The sequence below is a fragment of the Camelus ferus genome, chromosome 8, assembly GCF_009834535.1.
Source record: "Camelus ferus isolate YT-003-E chromosome 8, BCGSAC_Cfer_1.0, whole genome shotgun sequence".
Lineage (NCBI taxonomy): Eukaryota > Metazoa > Chordata > Mammalia > Artiodactyla > Camelidae > Camelus > Camelus ferus.
Genome location: NC_045703.1, coordinates 31756579 through 31784005, shown reverse-complemented (window position 1 = coordinate 31784005; position 27427 = coordinate 31756579). Strand labels below are relative to the sequence as shown.

The window sequence follows — 27427 nt, the reverse complement described above, 5'->3', positions numbered from 1 at the left end:
CTAATCTAAGTTGTGTTTCTTTGATTACCACTGAAGGGAAATATATTTCACAAGTTGTTTTTCACTTTCTTTGGATTGTCAGTTCACATGCTTTCCCATTTACCTCATCTTAGAGGTTTCTTTAATCTATATAAATTCCTTATATATTAAAATATCAACCCAAGAGAACTGAAAGCATATGTCCACACAAAAGCTTGTACATGAGTGTTTACAGCAGCTTTACTCATAATAGCCAAAAAGCAGAGACAACCCACATGTCTGTCAACTGAAGGTTGGTAAACAGTAAGTGAGATAGCCATGCAATGGAATATTTTTCAGCCGTAAAAAGGAATGAAGTACTAATTCACGCTACAAAATGAATGAACCTTGAAAATGTTAGTGAAAGAAGCCAGTCAAAAAAGACCGTGTAGTGTATGATTCCTTTTATATGAAGTACTCAGAAGAGGCAAATCTGTAAAGACATAAAGTAGATTAGTGGTTGCCAGGGGCTAGGCTGAGAATGGAATGGGAAGTAACTGCTTAATGGGCACAGGTTTCTTTTTGGGGTGATGAACATGTTCTGGGATTAGATGGTGGTAATGGTTTCCTTTACAAATGTATTAAAAAAAACACTAAACTGTACACTTTAAGAGGGTGTATGTGTATTTTATGGTATGTGAATTCTATCTCAGTAAAAATAAAACAAGATAACATTCTAAAGTACTAACCACAAGGAACTTTTCTATGGTCCCAAAGGAGGAGGCTGGAAAAACTTTGCCATCTGTGCTCTAATTCTTTCTGAACTCTTTGGCATAGACAGTTAAAATATATCTTTATTTTTATCAGCATTTCACTCTTGTCTTAACCCTGACATCCAAAGTGAAGTGAATGTAAGAAGAAAATGTTCTCTCCTTTTGGAACTTTTCCAAAGTGTGGTAGTAAAACCTCATTTGTCCATTTGGGTCCAGGACTGGCTCCAGCAGTCAGTTGACTGCAGTGTTAAATCTCACCACTGGGGTCTAAGGCTTCCATTTCTTTTTTGTTAAGTGCTGGTGGCTCTCTGGGCATTGGGGAACAAAAGGTTGTGCAGAGGGAAAGGAGACCATGCTGCCGGGCCATGAACTGCTGCCTCCCAGCCTGGGGGTCATTTGAACGGGACAGGCCAGAGAGGAGGAGCCAACAGGTATTCCAGGTATCAGGAATGTGGCTCTTTCTTAAAGAAATGTGACGTTTTAGGAGTGGTTTGTATGAGTTTGCTTCCCTTGCTGTACGGTATGGAGCAGGGTCCATCCCCCTCACCCTCCGGGGGGCCTTTGCAAAGCTATGCATAGGTTCGAATGGGTCCAACTCCTCTTCTTATTCCTGAAGCAAAGCTTTCATTTGATTTTTAAATAGACTCTCTTCTCCCATTGTTGCACGTGGCCAGTGTCTGCATTGTAAATATTCCTGCTTTTACATCAGTCTTCTCATCCCAGAGGTGTAGTATTTTATCACTTGTGTTTGGTGGGAGGCTCTCCCTCTCAGGGCTCCACCAAGAATAGAAATGTGTTATTTTGTGTTTGGAGAAAGCATTGTATGTATAGTTCAGTGTATGCAGTAAGTATGCTCCAGAAAGTCTACGTGGTGTAAAGTACGTCATGCTTTCAACACAATCGGAAAGCTCGCTTTTACACCAAGGAACTTGATACTGACTCCTTCATTGTGTCTATAAATGCCCTGTCACATCTAGGAAATATCAGGAAACTAAGGGCTGCTTTAAAGTCATTGGCTCGAACGTTCATTAAGATGCCAAACCACATCAAGGCAGCTGGTGACTCACTGCACCTGGCGTGGCCCCAGCACCCCTGCAGAGCCCACTATCTCAGCGGGTGGGTGTGCGTGTGGGGGAGTGAGGCCCCGTCCCTGAAATCAGGGCCTCCACTAGTCATGCACATGAAGTTGGGTTCTGTGGAACTGGGGGCCTCCCCCTGAGGTCCCTCCCTCTGCTCCTCCCACCCCGGCACCCACACCCTTGCGTGGACCGGCCGGGATTCCCCTGGGGCAGGAGGTGGCTAGTGTAGAGGCTCCACATGCTGGCTGTGGAATCAGTCTGTCTGGCTTCAAATCCCATCTCCACCCCTCACTGAGCTGTGGACAACTTCCTAAATCCCTCTGCTGCTCCGTTGTAAAGTGAGGGGAAATAGCAATCCCACCTCTTAGGATTGTCATGAGGACTTAGTGAGACAGCATGTTCCGGCACACAGCCCAGCACCTGGCTTGCAGTGAGCCTTCATTTGATATTGGTCATCACTGCCAAGGTTGGAGCCCTCGTTTCCATGGTGCCCCATCCCACCAAAGTGTGTGTTCGTTTTCTATTGCTGTGAAACAAATTATGACAAACTCAGCAGCTTACACAACACCCATTTATTAACTTACAGTTTTGGGTCACAAGTCTGGGCACAGTGTGGCTGAGCTGTCTTCTCCCAAGGCTGCAATCAGAGTGTTAGCTGACAATATCTTATCTGGAAGCTTGACCAGTGAAGACTTCACTTCTAGGCTCCTTCAGATTCTTGACCAAATTCAGTTCCTTGCGGTTGTAGGACTGAGGTCCCAATTTCTTCATGATCTGCCAGCTGTGGGTCTGTCCTCAGCTTCTACAGACCACCCACTTTCTGGGCCACATAGCCCCTTCTGTCTTCAAAGCCAGCAGCAGAGAATATTCTTCCCACGGAATGCCTCTCACACTTTGAATCTATTTCTCCAGAAAGAGCCAGTCCCTTTCAAGGGCTCACTTGATGAGATCAGGTTCATCTGGGAAAATCCCTCTTTTGTTACAGTCAACTGTGCCAAATAACCTACTCACAGGAGCAGTGATCCCAACATGCACACGTTCCAGGACTTACACACCTGCCTACTGCCACCACCTTTTGAGTAAGACATATATTTTCATGCCTTCCTTCCACTTGGCAGCAAACAGAGGACTTTCCCTCACTGGCAGAGTCCTGTGTGCTCCTTTTTCAGAGCTGGGCTGGGGCCACTGGCTGGACCCAGCTTATATGCTGTGTGTGGCTCAGGCATGAAGTGTTTACATCTTCAAAGTGCCATCCCTACTGTGACCTTTTCCCTGCTTCAGAACCTTGAGGAGAATTTGTGCTTCAAAATGGGTCCAGCACGGTGCTGCTTTCTCTCCAGCCTCCCCAGTCATCTGTGGCCTCTCTGCCCAGGCTGTCCCCAGAAGACAACACTGCCTGCACCCCCTTGTAGGGTGTCAGGACCCAGAGTCCCACAAGGAGGAAAGCCACATCATAAAGGATTGAAAATGCTGGGAAATTGGAGTGACAGGTGCTGTGGCCCATATACCATTGCTACCAACAAGGCAGCGCCCCTGTCTCTAAATGTCCTGCTTCTGGCTGTTACAGGGGGAAAACTAAGGAAAGCCTTCCCTAGACTTTCAAGGGATTAGTGTTCTCCTTTGAGAATATAGCAAAATACCTCAGGTTGATTTTTGTTTTACAGGGTTGAGGAGTCCCCTGCCATGAATCTTCTGTCCTGAAATCCACTCATCTCTGATGTGTCTCTGCCACGTCTTATCCTTTGGCCTCGTGCTGTTACTGTTGACTGAAAAAAGGTGTTTGCTCATTAAGCTGCCAGTTTTCCCTTTTCTCCCAGAGAAGTGTATGAAACTGTGCAGTTGATCTTAGTTTAGCTTTCAGTACTTTTTCAACTTTGCCCATTTCAGTTACTTGTGGTGCTTGGTGTCGAGTTCTTAGTTCAGTTCCCTTTCTCATTCTTTTACTTTCATGATGATACCTGCCCAGGTAAAGTAGAGACTAGCTGAAGGGACAATGGATGAGAGCCCCGGAAAACATGTCACATCAGCGCACAGGCCGGTGTGGCTTCCCCTGTCACTCTCCGGAGTCCGGGCTGTCAGGAGCAAGGATGCCACTTAAGCCTCAGGGCTCTTCACTTCTCCACACCCACCTGGGTTGGTTTCTGAGGCAGAAGTGCTTGGGCTGCTGAAATGAAAGTTATTTGTTGTCAGGTTCACCTTTCTCCTCCTGCCATCCCATTTATCTGTCTCAGAGAAAGTAATTTGCTTTTACAGGAGACTGCCAGCGGCCTTTTTCCCTTTCTGGTACTGAGCTCTTGCACGCACCTAAGATCTCACAAGTCCTGCGATGTTATAACCTGGGCGTACAGGTGTTGCCTTATATATTGGCATATGAGGAAATGTACACGTATCTGTGTTTAATATGCATCTAGCAAACCAAACCATGGTCTGTGGCATCAGTGGAGGGAATGTACGTTCAACCAGACTCATTCTGGATCAAAGTAGCCTATGCACAGAGTGACAAATGGATTCCATCCTTTATGTCAGCTCAGTCAACCACTGGAGGGCTCTGTGAGGAAGGATTCTGAGGCCACATGGTGTCGTACCAGAAAGTGCTGTGATGGATTGATGACATCTCCCATGCTCATGGGAGCAGGTCATGGCAATCCTTGGAGTCTCTCTTTGCAGCTCTTGCCGGAGTTACTTAATGCTGTTGTGGCACATAAGAGAAAATCCACAGGACTCAGGAAATTTTAAGTTAATCAGGTTTTACGTACATAGTAGAAACAGAGCCCCATTGTTTGCAGAAGGATTGGCGAATAGGGATAGGGGGCTTCATACATCCTGACCACAGGCACAGGGTCCTGTTGGTCAAAGTGTTGTCCATCAGTTTTTTTAGGCACAGCAACATGCAGAGAATGATGATCATGAGTTCGATGTATGATTTACTGATCAGAGTAACTAAATGGCATTATTGGGTGTTTCCCAATGCCCCACAGATCTTGAGCCAAGTATATTAGTGCATTATATGTTCATGATGGACCTCTAGCATTGGCCATAGAAGCTACACCACAGAACTGTACGTAATAAAGGATGGTTTTATTGTAACTTGAATGCTCAGAACTTAGGCTCATGGCAAGGCGCCTTGAGTCACACTGAGTACAATTCATATAGTGCCTTCTGACTCTTTTATCAGGAAATGATTAGTCTGACCACCTCAAGTGGGAGGAAGAAGACCACAAGTTCTTATACAAATTTTAGTTAACTTTTAATGACTTGAGCCTGCATTTACTGATTAATTTCGTTTTCTTCATGTTTGTCCATGAAGGGAAGAGAGTAAGAAATATCTGTGCAAAAATAGTCCCTACTCAAAATTGCAAACACGTGAAGTGGTAATGGAGCTGTCCCATCTACAAAAGAGAATTGTTTTCTCCAAAATGATTCTGATTGAGTCTTGGGGGTTTTGCATTTAATCATTTAACAAATATTTATTGAGCTCTCACTGTGTGCCAGGCACCGTTCTGGACACTGGAGATGCAATAATGAACAAAAACCAAAAAATAATCCCTACCTCCAAAGAGCTTACTATTTGTTTCATTCCATTATTTCATAGAATTAGATAAAAGCTGTTAGGCATTTATTATGGTGGTAATACTTTTTTGAGTAGATTTTGAAAGGTTATCTTTTTCTTAGTTTGGTTAGATGTAGGATCCTGTTTTCAGTACGTTTCTGATATAAGGTTTTATTTTGATGGAGTTGGAAGAACACTTTGTAATGAGAGTTCTCATTGGTTTTAGATTCTTTTCTCTATCACAAGGAGCAAGCTTCTACAGAAAAAAAAAAAAAAACCAGCATTTTATATTAATTTTTTAATTGCCTTTTTCTACCTAGCCTGCCTGTTCTCCTAAGGAAGACATTCTGGACTGCATGATAATCACATGCATATGAAGGAAACAGCTGTTATAATGTTCCAAACTTATAGATATTAATACTTTCCTCTCCATAAATCAAAACTTCTCGGCCTTGACGCATTCACATTTGGAACCAGGTCATTCTTTGCTGTTAGAGAGTGTCCTGTTCATTGCAGGATGTGTGACAGCATCCTTGACCTCTTCCCACTTGGTGCCAGTAGTGCTCCTCACCCTCAAGTTGTGACAACCAAATGTGTCCTTTGGTTGGGGGCGGGGGGTGCAGCACAGTCACCCCCAGCTGAGAACACTGGCATAAATGATATGATTCTATGATTCAGGTCCCACATCCTCTAATTACAGCAGATCAGTGAAGTCCCTGGAAAAGCACCTGGGACAAGCAGTCTGCTGGCCTTTGTAGAAGCTTGGGGCAACTTTCTGCCATGAAGGAGTTGCTATGAAGTGAGCAGGATATTTACCAGTGCTCTGAAGCAACGCCACCAGCAAATGATGAAAGTCCTTCAGTCAGTCATGCCTGGAGATAGTTTGCATTTCCTGTTGGAAACTTGTTAAACTTGTATTCGTTTACTGGAGTTAGAGAGCATGTTGGACACAAAAACACTGTGAATTAATCTGGAATGATTTATGCATAAATGTGTTCCAGATTTGGTGAGCTCAGCTCAAGCAGCAGGCGGCTCATTTCCAAACACTTCCATTCTCAGGAACTGACATTCAGTTCAATAGGTATTTATTGAAACATGTAATGTGAGAGGGCTTTAAACAGTCTGATATTGCTTCCGTGACCCCGGCCCACAGAAAAGCAGTGCTCAGAACCGTGCCCCCCAGGAGTCTCCATATCTGATGCGGCCCCTCCATTTTGGTGTCCAAAATACTATTGAAAAACTAGCTCTTTCATTCCCCTTCCCCGCCTCAAGTCCCCTCCCGTCTTGTGCCAGCTGTGCCCTCCCCAGTGAATACGTGTAATTACACATGATGTCATGTGTTTATTTGAGAGCTTTGGCCGGAACATCCATTGCATGTTCTACCTCCCCCCCCCATCAGCTTGACAGGGTATTGCAGTCCAGAATGGGATCATTTAACCAGGCTACCGTCTATTTTTGAATCGTCTTCACTTCTCACACATACCAGTAGACTCAAAAACACAGGGCACACCACTGATCAGAGTCACTGGAAGAAGGGTTGGCTTTGCTGCAGAGAGAAAGAAAGGGTGAGAGAGAAACAGTGGGCTAGAGAATCTTCACTCACTCAGTTGCACCTACTATGTGCCAGGCACCAGCAATATAGCTGTGACAAAAATGCCCTGCTTTCCTGGAACTTGCAGTCCACTGGGCAATGAGACAAGAGGATGGGCCATGTTTTAATATGGCACAGTAGATGCCTTAATGAGGAAAATTAAGATGCCATGGGAACACTTGGGAAGAGCAACGCCTCAGCCTGGGGGATGGCAGGGGAATCAGAGATGGCTTAGCAGGGGAAGCGGTGTCTTGGCTGAGACATGAAGGATATATTGAACATCAGAGAGGAGGGGGAAGGTGTCCAATGCCATGCCCCAAGAACTACAGGTGAGTGGGGAAAATGGAACCTTTGAGGAACTGAGATATTTAGCATGTTTGGATAGTAGAGAGTGAGACAGGAAAAGTGAGAAGTAAACAGGAGGAGCCAGAAAGGATGCACCTCAGGATTCTGACTTGATTGCGGGGGTCGTTGGTGGTGCCGTTTACTGAGATCAGCACAGAAGAAGTAGGTTTGGTTTGAAGGAGGACGGGGGTGACAGAGAATCAAGTTTTAATTCATCGCTAATTCTAGAACATGCGAATGATTTTTTTAAATGTTTCTGAAAGATGTCAAAAGCTAATGGAAATCTGAAAAGTTAATTAGCAGGTTTAAATGATTTTGTTACTGTAGGCTATCATGACATCCTGCAAATATACTCAGACCTCTTAGCAACTGCCAATCATGTTTTATTCATCCAGCAATTATTTCTTAATTTTGATACTTATCATCATCTTATTGCTTAAAATCTACCAAATGTGTGCCTAAAGAATGGGTACCCATGAATGAAGTAGTATGGTGTTGAGAGGATGTAGTCTGGCTTTTCTGGCACTCCTGTACCCTTTTCTTTAGATTTCCTTTGCCATGATGGAGGTTTTTATTCTAATATTGCATAGGCTCATTTTTTCAATTGAAGTATAGTTTATTTACAATGTTCTGTTAGTTTCTGATGTACAGTATAGTGATTTAGTTATATATATATTCTTTTCATATTCTTTTTCATTGTAGGATATTATAAGTTATTGAATATATTTCCCTGTGTCATACAGTATGACCTTGTCCTTTATCTCTTTTATATGTAGTAGTTAGGATAGGCTAATCCCAAACTCCCAATTTATCTCTACTCCTTCTTCCCCTTTGGTAACCATAAGTTTGTTTATTGGGTTGTGAGTCTCTTTCTGTTTTGTAAATAAGTTCATTTGTGTCATTTTTTTTAAATCCTCATGTGTGATATCATATAGTATTTGTCTTTCTCTGACTTCTTTCACTTAGTATGATAATCTCTAGATCCATCCATGTTACTGCAAATGGCATTATTTCGTTCTTTTTATGGCTGAGTAGTATTCCACTGTGTGTGTGTTTGTGTATGTATATATATCTTCTTTATCAGTCATCTGTTGATGGACATTTAGTTTGTTTCCATGTCTTGGCTATTGTAAATAATGCTGCTATGAATATTGGGATGCATGTTTCTTTTCTAATTGGAGTTTTCTCCAGATATATACCCAGGAGTGGGATTGCTGGATCATATGGTAAGTCTATTTTTAGTTTTGTAAGGAATCTCCATACTGTTTTCCATAGTGGCTGCACCAAATTACATTCTCACCAACAGAGTAGGAGGTTTCCCTTTTCTCCACATCCTCTCCAGGATTTATCACTTGTGGACTCTTTTTTAATGATGGCCATTCTGACTGGTGTGAGGTGATACCTCATTGTAGTTTTGATTTGCATCTCTCTGATAATTAGCGATATTGAGCATCTTTTATGTGCCTATTGGCCATCTATATGTCTTCATTGGAGAAATGTCTATTTAGGTCTTTTTCCCATTTTTTGATTGGGTTGTTTGTTTTTTTGTTATTGAGTTGTATGAGCTGTTTATATATTCTGGAAGTTAAGCCTTTGTTGGTCACATTATTTGCAAATATTTTCTCCCAGTCCATAGTTGTCTTTTCATTTTGTTGATGGTTTCCTTTGCTGTGCAAAAGCTTGTAAGCTTAATGAGGTCCCATTTGTTTATTTTTGCTTTTATTTCTGTTGCCTGGATAGGCTGACCTAGGAAAACATTGCTACTATTTATGTCAGAGTGTTTTGCCTATGTTCTCTTCTAGGAGGTTTATGGTATCCTGTCTTATGTTTAAGCATAGACTCATTTTTGAGAGCACACTTCTTTTTTTGAGATGACTGGAGAAAAGCATAGAAGTTAGTATTATTGGACTGTCTTTAGGCAGGTGTGTGAGATTACAAAATTGTAAGGAGTGCAGAGGGAAGCTGAGGGAAGCTGCCACATGGTGAACATCGTACTCTGTGTTGATCCTGTAACCCAGAGTGTATGGGGAACAAATGCAATTGTCAAGTTACGGGCTCTGAGATTGCTTCCAGCCATCAACCCTGGCCACAGCTGTTCATACCCCGCTAGACCTGAAATATCCAACGGCGAGCTTTGTAAATGATTCTTCTTTAATAGTCAAGCTGCCCAGCCACTAGAGAGCATCCAAGTTTACATGCCTTTTTTGTTTGTTTGTTTTTGGCAGGAATTTAGATAATGGGCTGTGTGCAATGTAAGGACAAAGAAGCAACAAAACTGACGGAGGAGAGGGATGGCAGCCTGAACCAGAGCTCCGGGTACCGCTATGGCACGGACCCCACTCCTCAGCACTACCCCAGCTTCGGCGTGACCTCCATCCCGAACTACAACAACTTCCATGCAGCCGGGGGCCAAGGACTCACTGTCTTTGGGGGAGTGAACTCTTCGTCTCATACTGGGACCTTGCGTACGAGAGGAGGAACAGGTCAGAATCGAGCTGCTCTTAAATCTTTTGGCAGTTGAACGTTGGTGCTCCTTTGACTCCAGATTCAACATTTAAGCTTTTTATCACTCTCCACCTATCCTCTACCAGATACTGGGCCATTAAAATAGCCAGAGCTTGATGTGCAAGTCTAGATGCTGGCAACAGTGGTGCTGGGGACCCCAAGTTGCTGCTCTGTGAGAATCTGCAGGGGTTATGAGATCCAACCTTCTGCCGAGTCACTTGAGGCCTGGGGCTCTCAGCCTTGGCTGGCTGGCCCAGAATAACTAGGCAGCCTTTTCAAAATACAGATGCCTGAGCGCCATCCTGGTCTTTTGAATCAGAGGTTCAGGTACTAGATCTGAGGATGGATGTTTTGAGTTCTCCAGATAAGAAAGCACTCCTGCCCCGCATCCCCTGGTTAAGAGCACTCCAGGATAGGACCTTCCTTCCTGTCTTCCTAATCTCCATCCTGCCTGGCACTTCCTAGCTGGTGGGGCCATTTGGTTCCATTATTTTTTGGCCATTTGTCTTCATTGATTCTCTCTTTTCTTCCCATCATCTTCTGTGTGACTGAGTTTATCAGCCTTCAAGTATTTTCAAGTACCTTTTATATTTTAAAATTGAATCTTGTGTATCCTTAAGGGATCTTCTTTTTTTTTTTTTTTTTTTAGGTTTTCTTCTCTTTCCCAAGGCTGTATTTCACTGCCATGTGCATTTGCTGACTTAGCTAATACTTTGTAAAATATCTGGCATGCATTCTCAGACATATGTTTTCTGAAATATTTGTAAGTTATCTCATGCATCCTTCATCTTCCAAATCCTCTCCCAGTATGTGAACCATGGTAACTAGATATTTGACGTTATTTGTTCCAAAATCGTTTTGTGTGTTACAAAGTTTTTAAAAATATACATCAACCCTTATGCTCTCAGCTCATCTGGGAGCAGATGTCCTATAAAACCACCCATTGTGCCTTTACCCGGGGAGTTGGCACTCCCGAGGCCTTAGCAGGGGTTTTATTCCCTCTCCACCCAGCAGGGCAGTGTAGTTACATCAAGGGAAGCTGACCCAGAGCTTTGGGCAATTAGCCACTTCTCTTCTGCCAACACTTCACACCTTGCTCAGTAGAAAAAATATTTATCTTCATCCTTGTGTTGTGGTGGATCTCCCTTTCACTTTAAAGCAGGCTTAGGGTGGGTGACTGAAGGCTGGGCACCCGTACCATCCTTCCAGCCTTCCTGGAAGGCACCCGGAGCGGAGGGCAGAAGGAAAGAGGCAGTCAGGCAGTCTAGGGACATCTGTCTCTGGAGGATGCGGGAGGGGAAAAGAGACAGAAAGGCACCCAGCTCACCCTCCTTGTGCCTGCTGCGAGAAGACACGTGCATTGCCAGCCAGACTCTGCATTCTGCTGACACGGGGACTGACCTGGTGTACTCACTTATGAATGCTGGATATGAATCCTGCCTGCAGGTGTCACTCATAAAGTCACTAGAGAGGGCTCCTTGCCTTGCATATGTGGATCTGTATCGCAGTCAGGGACAGTGCTATATAAAAGGGCATCTGCTCCCTGATAAGATATGAAAGTCAAAACGAATGTTGGTGCATTTCTCTGCCTGGATTATTTGGCTTTATTTTATATGCATGTCATTTTTCCTCAATGCTTTTTCAGTGCTTTAAGGCCAGAGACAGTGTCTGTGTGTCCTTGTGACCTTTGACTCTCTCCTCCATCTCTGGAAGATAAAAGCATCCAGTGAGAACTTGCTGGCGGATGGAGGGAGACAGTGGCGAGTAGAAGTGTCCGTTCTGGTCCGCCTTGTCTTCCCCACGATGGAGCTTAGGATTGTTCTTAAATTATGAACTGAAGGGAATCTGTTAATAGAGTGTCAGGTGAGGATAGGTGTGGCCTTGCAACTCCCACTCTGTTTTAAGCCATCCTTTTCTAATCTTTGAAAGATATCTTGGTCAGGCCTTCTGCATGCCAGCCCTCCCGCAGGAAGTCCCACTTGGGATGGGTGGACAGACAAGCCCCACCTCCCCCTCTGGTTCTTGAATATTCCCCAGGCACATCTGTTCCCTTGAAACTACCCACACAGCAAAACGGCAGCTTGGTGAAGAGCAGAACCCATGGTGTGTGTTCTTCAGGCTGCACTGGACACTTTGGGGTGTGTAGAGATCAAAACGAGAAGCTAGAGAGCAGAGAAATGGGATGTATGCATTGTCAATTGCTGCGTAACAAATTACCACAAAACTTAGCAGCTTTAAAATATTGCACTTTTTTTTATCCATAGTTACTGTGGGTCAGAAGTTCAGGAATGACTCAGCTGGGTCCTCTATTTCCGAAGCTCTCCCAGCCTGCAGTCAAGGTGTATTGGCGGGGCCGCAGTCCTCTCATGGTCCAACCGAGAGGGATCTGCTGCCAAGTTCACAGGGTGTTAGCAGGACTCAGTTCCTCATTGGCTCTTGGCCAGAGGCCACCCTCAGCTCTTTGTCACATGGTCCTCACCAGCATGGCGGTTTGCTTCATCAGAGTGATCGGGCCAAAGTGGCAAACCAGAGAGTCTGCTCGGAAGACAGAGGCCACCGTCTTTTGAAGTTGACGCCTAATCACTTATGGGACATCCCGTCACCTCTGCCACATTCTGTTGGTTAGAAGCAACTCACTGGGTTCAGCCCACACTCAAGGGCAGGGGATGGCACAAGGGCGTGAACACCAGGAGCTGGGAGTCACTGAGGGCTGTCTTAGAACTCTGCTACTATATGGAGGAAGTCCTAGGCAAATGGGACACTAGGCATCCTTCACTGTTGATGGCACACTTCTGTGAAACAGGGAAGGCCTCTATGGGGCATCAACCAGATGAGGAGACACAGGGTGGGTGTGAGGAAGAGTGAGGACCACAGTCAGTGCGAGGTTGGGTGAGTTCACTGTAGAAGGAGAGCAAGGGAGAGGGAATCCTGAAGGCAGCTGCAGGTGCCCAGGGCAGGACATCCTCTGATGGGGCTGAACGTTCACGGGGAGGATCTTCTCAGTCCCCAGGCTGCAAAAGGAGTTTCCTGTTCTGTTCTACATCCTGTTACGCCGAGAGGAAGAGTGATCCATTTTACTCGGGCCTCACATGGCCTGAAAAGAGAAGAGTGCGTGTAGGACAGAGGGCATCTGTAACTGGTGCCAAGCTCTGCAAATCTGCGTTAGAACGTTGCCGCTGCCCCTTGCTTGTAGACTTAATATTAGTATCTGTCTCTTCCCAAGGACTCATTCAAAGTGGGCAGAAAAGTCCTTCAGCTCTGGGTTTTAGTCAGATCAAATAATGCTTCCCCTACAAAGACCTCGGCATAAGTTCAGCCCTGCCACTCTGGTTTCACACACTAATTACAACACTGCATCGTGTTATCAGTGCTGATTAGATGTAAATTTTGAGAATGAGGTTTTAGTGAAGATTTAATTTCTTGGAATTAATTTCCTCTGGTATGATAATCTCTCTCCTTATGATTTTGTTTTTTGTCAGGAGTGACCCTCTTTGTGGCCCTTTATGATTACGAAGCACGGACGGAAGATGACCTGAGTTTCCACAAAGGAGAAAAATTTCAAATACTGAACAGCTCGTAAGTTTGGAGAGGGAAAGGAAGTGTGTGTGCCTTTCAGATGGGGAAACAATTCTTGTGTGACCAGTCTGCGCCTTTTCAGATCTCTGAAATGCTCAGAGAACACTTGCTAGTCGATTCGTTAATTTGTAGCAGTTTAATGAGAAAAGAAGAGTTGAGGAAGCAGTGCAGTATTCTATGGCTCTATGTCCAGGGAGCTTCTGGGAAGATATCAGGAGCAGAGTCGATGATTTTGGTTTAAAGGTTGTAAAAGCACCAGCTTCGGCCTCTACAAATCAGTTTCCGATGACTAGCACAGGGCTTGCCAATCCACGTTACCCTCTCTCTGCCTGGAGATTTTCTTCAAATTTCATATGTGGCACTAGCCTCACATAAGGCTGGCAACAAGTTCTTTCTGTTTTCAAAACTGCTAACTGTTCCCATTGGGGAAGCCTGCGGAGGCATTTCACCATGAGGAAAATTTGCAAGTGACTGAAATCCTTGTAAGTCAGAAGGAGAAGCACTTTTGCCCACTCCTGAATGACTGCAGTGTGGCCAGTAGGAACAGCAGTTAAGTGGGCAATGGGGAGATGCTGAGGGTGAGAATCACTCACTTTTCAAATCCTCCATTTAATACTTCCTTTAGGAAGAGTAAGCATGGGTCAGATTTCCCTAGTTTTTGAATATTGTGTCTATTAATTTAAGGCAGTGTACATGGATGGGGACCCTCCAAAAAATCCAGGCTCCAAAGAAAACAGTGGTGTCCCACATCTGCAAGATGGACCCTCTCCCCTGCACCTCAGGTTTTCCTGTGAGCACTCCCCCATGGCTGGGAGAGATGCCACTTGGGGACTGTGGGCCCACTAGGGCACTCTCCTGTGCTGCCCTCTGCTCTGGATTTCATGGTGATGGGAGGGCCCAAAGCCTGGCTCTCCAGCTCTCCTGAGGGCAGGTGAGAAGCAGCCCTTCTCACCCCTTCCGTCCCAGGAAAGAGGCATTGGAACAGGGGACTCCCCCAGGCCCTGAAAACTGTCTTCTTGGAAAACCCACCCTTTCTCTGGAATGTTCCCAACTCTCAAGACAACCTTTCAAGGGCAAGAACGGAGTTCCTCCCATAAGAGACCAGTGACTCTTCTGGACATCAGACGGCACTGTCTCCGTAGTTACAGGGTTATTTTTTAAATTATTATCGTCATCATTAACGGGGTCGACGGCATAAACTTTTTATTTAAATATGTGTGGACAAGCGTATAACTCAAAAGTGTGTGTGGTGGTGTGGTGCTGGCACAATATTAATGTCCCTCAACTGAAAGATGGTTAAAGTGGTAAATTTCATGCTATGCATATCCTACTACAATTTTTAAAAAGTATACAGTTTGCAGAATTTTCACAAACGAAAGATGCCTGTGTAACCCATGCCCAGATCAGGAAGAACATTACCTCTTCCCCATGAGGCCCCCTCCTCCTGTAGCCACAGGAATTTTTTTTAATAGTAAACAGCTGCCATTTAGTGAAGGCCCCTTGTGTGCCAGCCATGTGGTCAGTTGCAAATGTTCTCATGTGTTCTTCACAGCAACTGTCTTAGGTGTGTCTCCTAGTCATCTTTGGACATACAAGAAGCCAGAGGCTCGGGTTAGGGAGCAGCCAAGGTGCAGGGAGCTCACAGGCGGCAGAGTCAGGGGTGATGGGTGGGGATGGCATCCCAAGTGCAGCGTCAGTTCCATGTTGGAAAGCCCCCCAGCAGAGGGGGCTGAACCATTCGAGTCACATGGAGGTTTGGAAGGGAGGTGGGGGAGGAGGGAATTTGGCTTTGATCTCTTCTGATTTATGATTCCTTATGTTAGTTTGATACTCAGATGAATGCTTCTTGTCAGAGTCTACTACCTTTGAATTCTGAAATTCACCCTCCCGTTCCCTCCCCATTTTATGCAGTATTTCCTAAATGTCAAGGTCGGTTAGAACTTTTCTAACCATTTGTAACTTCTGAAAGGTAAGAACTAAGGAATAGTAGGAAGTACCATACATAGCTCCTTTTCTGTAGATTTTCTTCACACTGCAAGTGGATCTGTGTGTCAGGTTGTAGGGCATCTGGAAAGCCAGTCCTTGGCGAAGTCAAATTTGTGACTTCCTCCTTTGTTAATCTGGATAAGCTCTAGAATGGCTTCCAATTGAAATTTTGGAAAAATGTTCAAGGATGATCCAGTCCATCCCAATCTACATTTTGTGATTTGCATGCATGGCCTTTAATGTGTACAGAAGGCTTTTGAGCCTCTGAACCTCTTCTCTTAGAAGAAAATATTACAAAGGGGTTTTTTTCCCTTTAGTGTTCTTCATTCTTGCCAATGGAATTTCTCATCCTATGTGCCATTTAAATGCCCTTTTCAAGGTTATGGGGTGGGGATGGAGGGAATAAGGTTTTTGTAACAAATACAATACCCTGAAGTCAAGGGTAATAACAGGGAAGAGAAAACCGTGAAGGAAAAACAAAGCAATAGTACAGAACCAGATGGCATGCGTCTCCTTCCCCTCCCCCACCCTCTCCAGCCCCTGGCTCCCATCCTTTGAAAGAGAGGGAGGGATGCGGCTCTGTTCTCCCTGGGGCAGCTGCCACACCTTCTAGTATGTGTGTCCTCCCACTCCTTTCCCTGTCAAGAAGCATAAACTGGAGGCCACAGGGCTGGCTTTTGTGTTTCACTGTGCAGCAGAAACCACGTGATACACGTGTGTGCCTGCGCCCAGAGCCAGTGAGACTGCTTCCTGCCGTGGAGGTGGGAGGGGTCCTTCACTGACCTGTTGCAGGTGCTCCGAGTAGGATATTTGGACATTATTAAAACTTGACCCATTTTGCAAAATACTTGAATTCATCCATTTTATTCCCTACTTGAACATTTCGTGACTGGTGAGGTACCACCTAGAAACAGCGACTCTAAAATACAGTGAGCATTTTACACAGAGTGGAAGAGAGTGCTCATTGCCTAGCATAATAACTCCTTTACAGTTCTTTTCATCGTGATAGGAAGGCATCCGGTTTAGAGCCCATCTAAGAATTTGACAAAATTGTTACAGATATGCTCTCTAAGAGTAAGATGGGCAGTGACTGAATTTGGAAAGAATCCAGCATTTATAATAATAATGTTACACAGCTCCATAGATCAAGGCTGACTTCTGTTTGCAAATACAACTTCCTGGCTCCTCCGGGGCTCCCTACTCCCAGCTTTTGGGACCACAAACCCTCTGAGCAACTTTGGGCAGAGACTCTTTTATTAAGTCTTTAAATTAGAGCAACAGAGGACGCCATTATGGAAACTTAAAAGCTACTCTAAACCTGAGCCAGGGCTTAAATCATATATTTGAATCAGAGCAAGATAGCAGTTAAAGAAAATTTCACCAACTCTGAACTAATGAAATAGCTGAACCATAAGACCTGTTTAAAGAAATGCAGATTTAATAATACTAATTACCCACAATTACTCAAGCAAAGAAAGGAAAACTAACATAATAGGAAAGATCCTATTTTTCTATATCAAGGTGAATGATTTGTATAGAGTGTATTATTTATTTGGAGGTGAGTTGGGCTCCTGGTGTATTAAAAAGATGATTTATTCATTTGCTCAAAAGGCTTTTTTGATGTCTTGAGTCTGTTCAGCCTGACTGGGCACAACACGTGAGTTTTACTATATAATACATGTGTCCTTGTCAACTCCTATCTCCTTTGATGGAGAAAGTGACCCTAGATGGCTTGGAAAAAGAGAAAAGGATTATATCTTTCTCATGAGTAACTGAAAACCCTTGTGAGATTAATAGAGTCACTTAAGAAAAAATCATGAGTTCCTGATACATGACTTTAGAATGATCTGATAGTTGGATTCTAATCTGTGCTAAACTATTTAGGTGCAGAGACCAAAATGAGATAGTTAATACTGGGTTTGAAATGGAAATAATTTGATTCATATCAAGCACCTGAATAAGACTGGACTTGCCCAACCCACAGCAAAATGTATTGGCTTCTTGCCCCAGATAACAGTTCCATGTACCCCAAAACTGATAGTAGACATTTTTGTTCTTACTTTGAAACAGTTCGAACAACTAACGCGATGAAAGTTATGCAATAAAAAATAAGCCTCTGCTGCAAGCACTTAATGTTTTCCTCACTGTTTTGGAGGTTTCCCAGATGTGGAGTGGGATGGGGTATGTATGAGGGTCGAGGGGCAGGGAGTATGTGTGGGGTGGGGTGGAGAGAGAGAGAGAGAGGAGAAAGGCTGGAGATGATAGGTATTGTTATTTTTTATGATGAAATGTCTCCATCTAGTGGAATTTCAGAGAAGTAAACGTCACCATATTAAAATGAAGATAATGGCTCCAAAGCAATTTCCTTAAACATATGCAATGTTTAAATTAAAAAATAAACTTCCACATATGTTGTTAGATGATATACTTACAACTGCATGTGTTTCTTTTGGAGGACATATAAATGAAACTAATACAGACTGAAGGTTAAAATGTTAACATTCTTAATTTCATGATTTGAACCCAAAAGGCAGAGGGACAAGATAGGAGAGCGGCACTGGGCAGATTCCACACAGCTGGTGGCTGTCTAGTTCCTCAGCTGGGCGGTGGGCTCACAGGTGCTCCTGTGTACATATAGTCTTTGGTATGTATACATTATTTCATAATAAAAATCTGGACATGAACTAAATTTAAGCACTTTCTGGGGAAAAAACTATCTCCCTCCATTATTGATTTATCTATTTAAATTTGTTTAATAGGATGAAAAACAAAAGACTGAAAAACTAGTGAAAACGTAAGTTTTTTAAACCTTTGCCAGCACCCTGTTTTCTTGTGGGCTATTCTGTGTGGCTTCTGCCACCAGACCCTTCCCCACAACTGTACCTGGGCACATGTCAGCTTGTCACCATTTGTGACTGTTTTAAATCCTATCTTCATCTTTACCTCATTCAGCCCATCTTTAGAGGATGGGACACAGGAGTAAGGCTTGCATTTAATATGGAGGCTGGTTTCCTCTGCCTAATTGCATCGGTATGGGGAAGATCATGACTAGGGCCAAAAGCCAACATTCCTCTTTTCTGTCTGAGGGCTTTGGCACACAGCCCAGCGAAAGTGATTTAAAAAAAAAAACCAACAACAATGACGACCTGGGATTTCTCTTGCTGCCTCCAAGGACCAAAAAAGGGAGGAAAGAAGGTGCTGGGCCTCTGGTGATCAGAAGTCTGAGAGGTGTCCCTCTGCTCAGGGCCGGTTGCGTCCTCCGCTGCCCCTCGCACTCCTGGCCACGGGAGGGCTCTGTGGACAGCGTCAGTGTCAGAGCTGCAGCCCACACGCGTCTGCTAACCACTGGTGGTAGGGACAGGCATGCAGTCCCTCCCTGCTCTCTGTCACATGCAGCTATGAGTTTGCGAACATGAACTCCAACCATTTCATCTACTCATTTGTTCTAAGCTAAGAAGTGGTGTTGTAAGCCCCCCTTCCACTTCCTTCTGCCCACAGCACTGAGAGTGCGGCGGATGAGACCATGCTGCCACCGGGACACCAAGTGGTGTGACTGACTCCCATCCCCTTCGCCAGCTGTTGTTCTCCCCACACTTGCACATGCCCAGCAACACCCACCCTCCTCCTCCCCAGATTCAGGACAGTGCTCTCTCAATACTTAATGGAATAACCTCAGGTTGAAAAATGTCCCAGCAAGGCTTACCCTACCATAGGCTTTATTCTTCTAGCCATTTTCTTGAGAGCAAACAGAGCACCTTCATCCCTTATTGGGCCTCCTATTAGGTTCCCTTTCTCAGATGATCTGCAGCTATAATGTTTGTCTTTCTTTTCTGATGAATTGTTTAATGGCTTATGAAATAATGCTAAAACCAACGGCTTGCGTCTCTCCAGCAGTCCCAGAAAACTGGTTGCCTCAGGATGGGGGATGAAGTAGAGACTGTTAGCTAAATTAGCATAATTAGTGCATGCTTTATTTTTTTTTCCAGCTTTATTGAGATACGTTGGCAATATAACATGTAATTTTAAGGTATGCAATGTGATGATGGTTGATGCGTGTATCTATTGTAAAATGTTTACTACAGTAAGGTTAGGTAACACATCCCTCACCGCTCGTAATTACCATTTTGTTGTTGTTACTGTGTTTTTCTTAAGAAGTCTGGGGCTGAGTTTCTTGCCCTCTGTCCAAGTTGGAGATGCTTGCCAAGCAAAATGCCCTCTTCCCCAGCAGAACCCTATCCTGGCCAGGATCCTACACTCTTACTTCATAAATAAGGCAAGAGAGGAGACACAATGCTGGATGCCTCTCACTGCTGACTCGGATTATACCCGTCTGACCCTCACAGAAGGCTGTGTTGGAGTTTGGGGAAATCAAGGAGTCAGGTGACTGTGCGGTAGTCACAGGCTCTGGCCTCATGGAGTCTGTAACTGCAGAACACTGAAGCGCTCGAAGTCACATGTTCTCTTTTCTCCCTGCAGGGAAGGAGATTGGTGGGAAGCGCGCTCCCTGACGACTGGAGAGACAGGTTACATCCCCAGCAATTATGTGGCTCCAGTTGACTCCATCCAGGCAGAAGAGTATGTTTTGTTTTGTCGTTTTCACTTAACTGCTTGCTTTTACACATTAGTTGCCCCAATAAAATGCCATTAACATTGTGCAGGAGGGAGAAGTAGTAGCTCACTAGAGCAACAAAGGGCCGAGAGGCTGTGGTAATACAGTGTTTCCCAGGCTGGATGCCGTGATTTTTGCTGCTTCTAGATAATACTTACATGCCTGTTAACTTCGTATTTTCCTTAAAGCCTGCTCGCTTTTTGAAAGGAAACTTTAGATCCGCACCTTCAATGAAAACCTAATATTACTTGTCATAGACAGAAAGTAACCATAAAAATATGATGAAATTCTAGCTAGAGCGTGTATTGCAAACCCAAGGATCTAAGCCTGCAGTCTGCTGAAGCAAAGAGGGGAGGGGAGGAGGGTGGGAGAGAGAGAGAAGAGAGGGTGTGTAAATAATTGTTAAAGATCAATTTGAGATTTGTCTCCTCGATGTAATCGGAAATGTTAAAGGGGTACTGAGAAGACATACCATCTGGCCCCAGGTAGAAGTGATTCAGCTGCAGTGTGTCCTGCAACTCGGGGAATCCTGTGGTGATGCATTTCAAGTGGTCCTTTCCTGTGATATGGGATCTCAGGTGGTTTCTTTGATAGCAAATCATGGAAGTCACTGACAGCAGTTTCAGAAGGTGGTCACTAGGCTGAGAGGATTCTCAAAGGGACAGCCGGGGCTCCTCCTGACCTGTGGGGTGGGTGGGCACTGCCTAAGGGGAGAACTGTCAGAATGGCTCATGTAGAAGCCCCGACTTCTGAAGTGAGGGAAAGGGAGGAACACCCTCTGACACCCTGGGGGCCTGCCCCTCCATCTTAGTGGAGGCAGTCCTGACTTACAGAAAGGGAGTTGAGAAAAGTCAGCCACCAAGCCCATCCTTTGGCTCTGATGTTTAATATGCCCTGGGTTTGTGGAAGCACTGCACATCCCAGCCATATCCCCAGCTGATCACTCTCTTTTCTTTAATTCTCCTGCATTTCCTCTAAGAAGATCTGTTTTGTTTCCCGCTCTCACAGATTCGGTGGTTCTGAGCTCCTTTTTATTCCCAGTGAGTGCATTTCACCATCAGTGAACAAAGGCATCTGTACTGGATCTTTATTTTAGGGCAGATTTGCAAACATCCAAAGAACACAAATGTTCTTTTAGAATAAAGGGTACCACCAAAATGTAGAATTACTTTGACATAACTGGGAGCCTACCCACAAAGTATTTGTTATATTTATAACGGTCAATTGTTTAAATACTTTGTTTTTAAACAATAAAATAGCCTTTAAAAAATAATACCTATGATTTTACCTATGCAATTAATTACCATCGTTTTAGAAATAACGATTGTTTCAGTATACTCCATTGTTCTGACAGTTCCCTTTTCACCATGGTTTGTGTTTACACTGCATTTAAATTGGGTTATTGATACAAACCCAGAAAGTCATTTCTCACAAATGATTGGTGCAGTTCTCTTTGTACTGTCTAGTGCTAGGTTAGGATTGTTGTAGTCTTGTGCCTTTAAAAGTCACGGAGGAGCCAGCATGCAGTGTGTCTTTTTTTATCTGCAGGGAAGCTGTTTCATTCACAAAAGGATTTGACAGTGAACACATAATAGCTATGTTCAAGTATAATGAATTGAAATTTCATTTTAGAAACTGGAACCTTTCACAGTCACATATTCTAAAAATTGTTCCTGTGCACAGACTCCAGTGGAATGCTACCAAGTTCTCCCTGGGGCTCTTGAAGCACCTGCTGCTGACTCGGCACCAAGTGTGGAAACGTTAACCAATTGCCAGGCGGTTAGGGCTGGAGAATGCAGGGGGAGGTGAAAGACGAATAGCAAAGGTGGGAGATGACTTGACATCATGCCTCCTCAAGTGGCACAAGAGTGTCATCGCAGGGAGAATATGAACACACCCACGACACAAAGTCATTCTTAAGGACATGCTGGTTGACTGTACATGGTAATGTGGCCCTGCAACTGTGCCAGGACACATGTGCACAGGTCAGACGTCCTGCAAATACCTTTTGCCTATGCAAGTCCTCACACCTGCTCACCAGGAAGAAATCAGAAACAAGTGTCCAAGGGCAGCAGTCATCTCAAATTAGAGGTAGCCCTGACCTTTTTTTCAGAGTTCCTGCAGGTAGGAAGTTACTGAAAACATTGTGTCTTTGTTCTTTATCCATTCTGATGGACTTTTTTTAAAATGCTTGATTAATGATTTTTATCTACACTAAGACTGTGTTTTGTTATTTCCCAGGGGTTGTAATTATGCTCAAAAATCCAGGGTCTTGTAGAGGCACGTGGGAAGGGTCTCCTGCAGTTGCCATTGCAAAACAAGGTTTTGGGCTTCTCCTTTTGTGCGTGCAAGTGGCAGTTTTCACACAAACCCACCGGCTCCTGTCATCTCTGGAAGGAAGAAAAATAATCCACAATTCAAATCTGATTGTTTTTCAAGAGTGAAAGAGATGGATTAGGGTTGGAATCAGGCATAGATTGCAAGGGGGACTAGGTGAGGCTAGGAAAAAATAAACGAGGAGAGGCTGAGGATGGAATCAGAGGTGAGGAGGACCCACGGGCAGAAGAGCCGATGCTGTCCCATTTTTGTAAATGATTTTGTAAAATGTTTCCTTCCCTTGATCTCATTTAAAGGTGGTACTTTGGAAAACTCGGCCGAAAAGATGCTGAGCGACAGCTTTTGTCCTTTGGAAACCCAAGAGGTACCTTTCTTATTCGTGAGAGTGAAACCACCAAAGGTAAGATAACGAGTTGAAGAAGTTGGCTTGTCATTCAAATCTGCGGATTAGTCAGAGGGGATGAAAGGCTTATCTCTAATGTACAAGGATTTTAAAATGGCACATCTCCTCCCTGCCTTGTGAGCAGAGTCCTATTTTCAGTTTTCCCTCCAGGCCCTAGAACTGCAGACAGTTCCAAAAGGACGACAAAGGCTCAGAATCAAGACCTTCCTCCCAAAACAGGGGCTGGGGTCACTTCTCTGCTCCAGGCACATGAGATCATAGAATTTTCAGAAGTCCTTTAGAATTAGGATTTTCCGAAACTCTTAGTTCCTCAGGCGCCAATCATACAGGTTGTTTTGCATTTCTTTTGTTTTTTTCCACAATGTGAGGACATCTCTTATTCCCTCTGCTGGTTGTTATTTAACAACCCATGAGAGCCCACAAGAGGAGCTGGTCCAAGGAAAAAGAGCAGTGGCCTTCTAGCTTGACCTACCAGGCGCTGGTTATCTGCTCGTGTGAAAGCCTTGTGGAGCAAAAATTGGAAGCTCAGTTCTAGAGAAATTGTCCTTTCTCAGTAGGCAGTTCTCCTGCCTCCGTTATGCTCCATAGGTAACCAGGCCTAGGGCAGCAGTCTCAGCCGGGAGCATCTCTGCTCTCTTTCATCCTGCCCACGGGAGCTGGGTCTATGCTGTGTTCACCAACACAAATGTACTGAGTAGAGTATCATAGGAAGAAATCTACAGAGATTTCATTCTCAAGGATAAAGTCATTTTATCTTCTGACGTTTGCAGGAAAAAGGTATTTTCTTCCTGTGTTACTGGGTGGAAGTGTCTGTGTGTGTCTGTGTGTGTGTCTCCTTTTGATAATTATTAAACAGAATACTCCAGTAACTGAGACCTAAAAGGCAAACCGGTACTCACGGTGATTGGAGCTGCTCGTGCTTTGTGTATGTTCCAGGTGCCTATTCACTTTCTATCCGCGACTGGGATGATATGAAAGGAGACCATGTCAAACATTATAAAATTCGCAAACTTGACAACGGTGGGTACTATATTACCACCCGGGCCCAGTTTGAAACACTTCAGCAGCTTGTTCAACATTACTCAGGTAACCCAAATTCTAACTGGCTACTGAGCATATGGACACTGGAGGGAGTGGGTGGGCCCGGAGTGGGTGGGCCCAGAGCGGGAAAGGGGGAGAGGTACAGCCAGTATGTACCAAGGCACTAGGAAAACAGTCTCCTTTGCTAGTCTATCCTCAGGTGGGGCTTGGCCAGATAGGTTCTATCACTGTTTTCCCCACCATAGTTATTATTAGTTCCATATGTTTGTCAAAAGATGGTACCACATTCTACTCCCCCAGGTAGAAAGCAATAGGTTAAATTTTAAAAGCTGTTTGTTTTTTCATCCTCATCTGGAAGTCAATGTGAGTTATCCTTGCCTGTTCCCCCGCGGTACGTCATTCAGAAACCCTGGCAGGAAGAGGGTGTGGTCTCTGGGGGGACACTTAACAGGGGGCCTCTGCAGGGGATGCCGTGTTCCTTCCCTCACTTTACACTCAGCACTGGTGCAGGAAAGGCTGAACATACATTTCATTCTCATGCCTAGATGACTTTTGCGATCCATTTATCATGTTTCACTTCCCCACCAATACTTACGTTTTCCTAACTAGACTTAGCTGTGTGTGACCCACAGCTCTTAGATCTGTTATGGCTGTTGTGTTAAATTAAACTTTTAAATAGTAGATCAATCTCTGCCCTAACACCAAGATGTCACCACTAGTCTGTTGTTCCTAGAAACACATAATTATGAGGTGTTTAGATGTGTGATTTGTACATTTTATTAAAGATGGTAGTTGTATGTGCAATTGTTAAAATGAATGCTTTCTTTCCTAGATTAGCAAGTATATCCCACTATATAATATTTACACACAAACAAATGCAGATATACATGTGTAGATAGAGACCTAAATCCCATTAAGCTCAGTTTTTTGTGTGACCCATATATACCTTTTATATTGTTCTTCAGGACAATGACATGACCCTAAAATCATACGTGACTTGACCTCAACTATTGCTCTATGCTCATTCATTTAAAAATAATCTGTCTGTAATTTTTTAGCATCGAAAAAGCAGTCTTTTGAAAATGGCAGTAAAAAACATGTACCTATTGATCCTGGGCACTATGAGCAAATGAAAAAATTAACACCACTTGGAGTACTTGTTGTTAAGGACATTGGGTAACTTTCCTTTATGTGGATTCTAATGCAATACTTGGGAGAAATGGAGCAGAATAACTCCCTGAGCTTAAATGACATACTCAAAATGCCTGAGTGTTGTAAGGATTTTTTCAGATGCCAAAATATATTTCATTACAGCCAAACATCAGCAGGGTCCCCAGGGTTTTGATCATTTGAAAATATTGTGTTGGAAAGGGCACCTTAATAACATCATAAAGCTGGAAGGAGAGAAGGGATATGAAGAGCAATAGACATTTTTTAATCTCAAAAAAAATCCATCTCGAGTTGGATTTGTTTTTATATTGGCTTTTCCTCGTCCCTCTTTCTCTCCTTCACACAATAAAATGTCTTTGAAATATTGACACATAAATAATTTCCTGCCTAAACATCTCAGAACCTGATTCTATCAAAAAGAAAGGAATAGAAAGGAACTTGCAGCTGGTTCCTGGAGAAAAGGCAACAGCACTACATTTTATTTCCCTGCATCTGAGAGGCCTCCAGTGGGTGTGGCTGGTGGGGCTCTGTCCACCTCACCAGCCAGGTGCTCTGCAGCTTTTGTCACTGCCCTGATTCCTTGTCCATTGTCACCTTCCTGACATGACTGATGTTTAACTTGGCATTTAGACAATTTCCCCTTAGCAGTGCTAGATTCTGGAAGGCTTATTCTTTGAAGAAAGAGAAGAAAAGGGAAAAAACTCCAAATGACCTATAAGTGGTAAGGACTTTTTCCTTCCTCTTTTTCTTAGGAAAGAGTTCTTTCACATCCTTGAGTTTCTGCACATTTTAGTCTCCATTCTTTGTCCTTTCAGACCAGACTCCTAAATTATACATCAGAGACTATTATAAAGATTTTTTACTGGAAAATATCAAAGAAGCAAGACTCTCTGACTGGTAGGATAGAGTCAGTTAAAATTGCCAGAGAAATCACTAGAGAAATATGACCTCTTTTTTCTTTACCAGGTATAATCTCCAGCTTTGCTAGTTTATAACAGTCTAATGTTTCATAGAAGACTCCTGTACCGAAGTTACAATTTTAAGTATATTCATAGCAAAGAGTCTCCAAACCCTTTGCTATTAGACAGAGGGTGGAAAAGACTGTTGTAGTCCAAATGTACTTTATGAAATCAGTGGACATATCGTCAGCATTTCAGAAGATGTTATTAGCACATTGGGCTGCAAACCTTTTTCCTATTTAGTGAGCACAGATAGCAAAACCATCTATATCTGTATATATGTACAGACTACATTAGACCCGGGGGTAGGCAGTAGTCCGAATCTAAAACGTCCTCTGTCCTACCTCCAGTGAACACTTTTCAGTGTGTGGCATCTAATCTTCCACGACGTGTGTAGTTCTCTGCTGACGTAGCACTGTTTTGAGTAACGCTGTGCCCTGGCTGGGTTTGTGCACCTCTAAGTGTTGTTGTTTCACGTGTTCTGCTTTTCTTTTCCTCTCCTGCTGCTGTCCCCGCCCCATCAGAGAGAGCCGCAGGTCTCTGCTGCCGCCTAGTAGTTCCCTGTCACAAAGGGATGCCAAGGCTTACAGATCTGTCTGTCAAAACCAAAGATGTCTGGGAAATTCCTCGAGAATCCCTGCAGTTGATCAAGAGACTGGGAAATGGGCAGTTTGGGGAAGTATGGATGGGTATGCCGAGACTCACTTACTCTATTACTAGCTTTCTCGTTTGGGAAGTCCCAAACAGCAAAGATGGAAGGTGAAGATAAAGACTTGATGGCCAGGAAGAAAATATGAATTACTCATAATTTTGATTTTGATTTCAGAATTCTGGTCACAATTGGCAAATGGCTCAAATGATACTATTCTATAGCCTCAATTCATAAACCAGTCAATGGTACAACGGAATTTTCTAGCCTGTGCCAAATGCCTTCATTTCCAAATGCAAATGTTTCTAGAATGAACTCAGTGTCGCCCTCAAGGGCCCATCACCTTCCATCTCTCCTAGTGCATGCCTGATTATGGATTATAAGGACTGTGTTTTCTTTATTAATTCCCTTTCCTGTAGAGAAAGCTGATGGTTTGTGTTTTAACTTAACTGTGATTGCATCAAGTTGTACCCCACAAACTTCTGGATTGGCTAAAGATGCTTGGGAAGTTGCACGTGATTCGTTGTTTCTGGAGAAGAAGCTGGGTCAGGGGTGTTTCGCTGAAGTGTGGCTTGGTAAGGCAGAGGGCACATTGTGTTTGGCTGCATCTCAAAGCCAGTTCAAAGGATGGTTTTGAACAAAAACATGTACACAGCCCATGGGACCAAGACACTTAACCTGGATAGCTAGAAGGGCACAGGCCATCCAGATCGTACTCTTCTGTCCTACTTCATGTGGTTAATTAAGACACCCATAGACCAGGAAACTAGTACAATAAGAATCTGGTGTTTCCTCTTCCTGAGACACGGGAAGGTAAGATACTACAGATGGGCTGCTGTGGAGAAAGACCGTGGGCTTTTTCGCTCAATGGCCTGAGTTTGAATCATTACTAGCTG

At 43.9% G+C, this 27427-nt stretch overlaps 1 protein-coding gene across 5 annotated transcripts in view; it reads left to right on the top strand.

Annotated features, from left to right (window-relative positions):
* Nucleotides 1-27427, top strand: part of FYN (FYN proto-oncogene, Src family tyrosine kinase) — a 165368-nt gene that overhangs the window by 102557 nt on the left and 35384 nt on the right. For 2 of the 5 annotated variants that reach the window (XM_032484715.1, XM_032484714.1), the window contains 6 exons: nucleotides 9522-9779; nucleotides 13281-13377; nucleotides 19840-19938; nucleotides 22606-22709; nucleotides 23649-23798; nucleotides 26407-26571. In XM_032484715.1, the coding sequence (XP_032340606.1) occupies nucleotides 9533-9779; nucleotides 13281-13377; nucleotides 19840-19938; nucleotides 22606-22709; nucleotides 23649-23798; nucleotides 26407-26571 (862 nt within the window). In that variant the 5' untranslated portion in view covers nucleotides 9522-9532. Of the gene's footprint in view, nucleotides 1-9521; nucleotides 9780-13280; nucleotides 13378-19645; nucleotides 19744-19839; nucleotides 19939-22605; nucleotides 22710-23648; nucleotides 23799-26406; nucleotides 26572-26950; nucleotides 27107-27427 lie in introns of those variants that run through there. The other 3 variants (XM_032484717.1, XM_032484718.1, XM_032484716.1) reach the window with 3 other exon arrangements.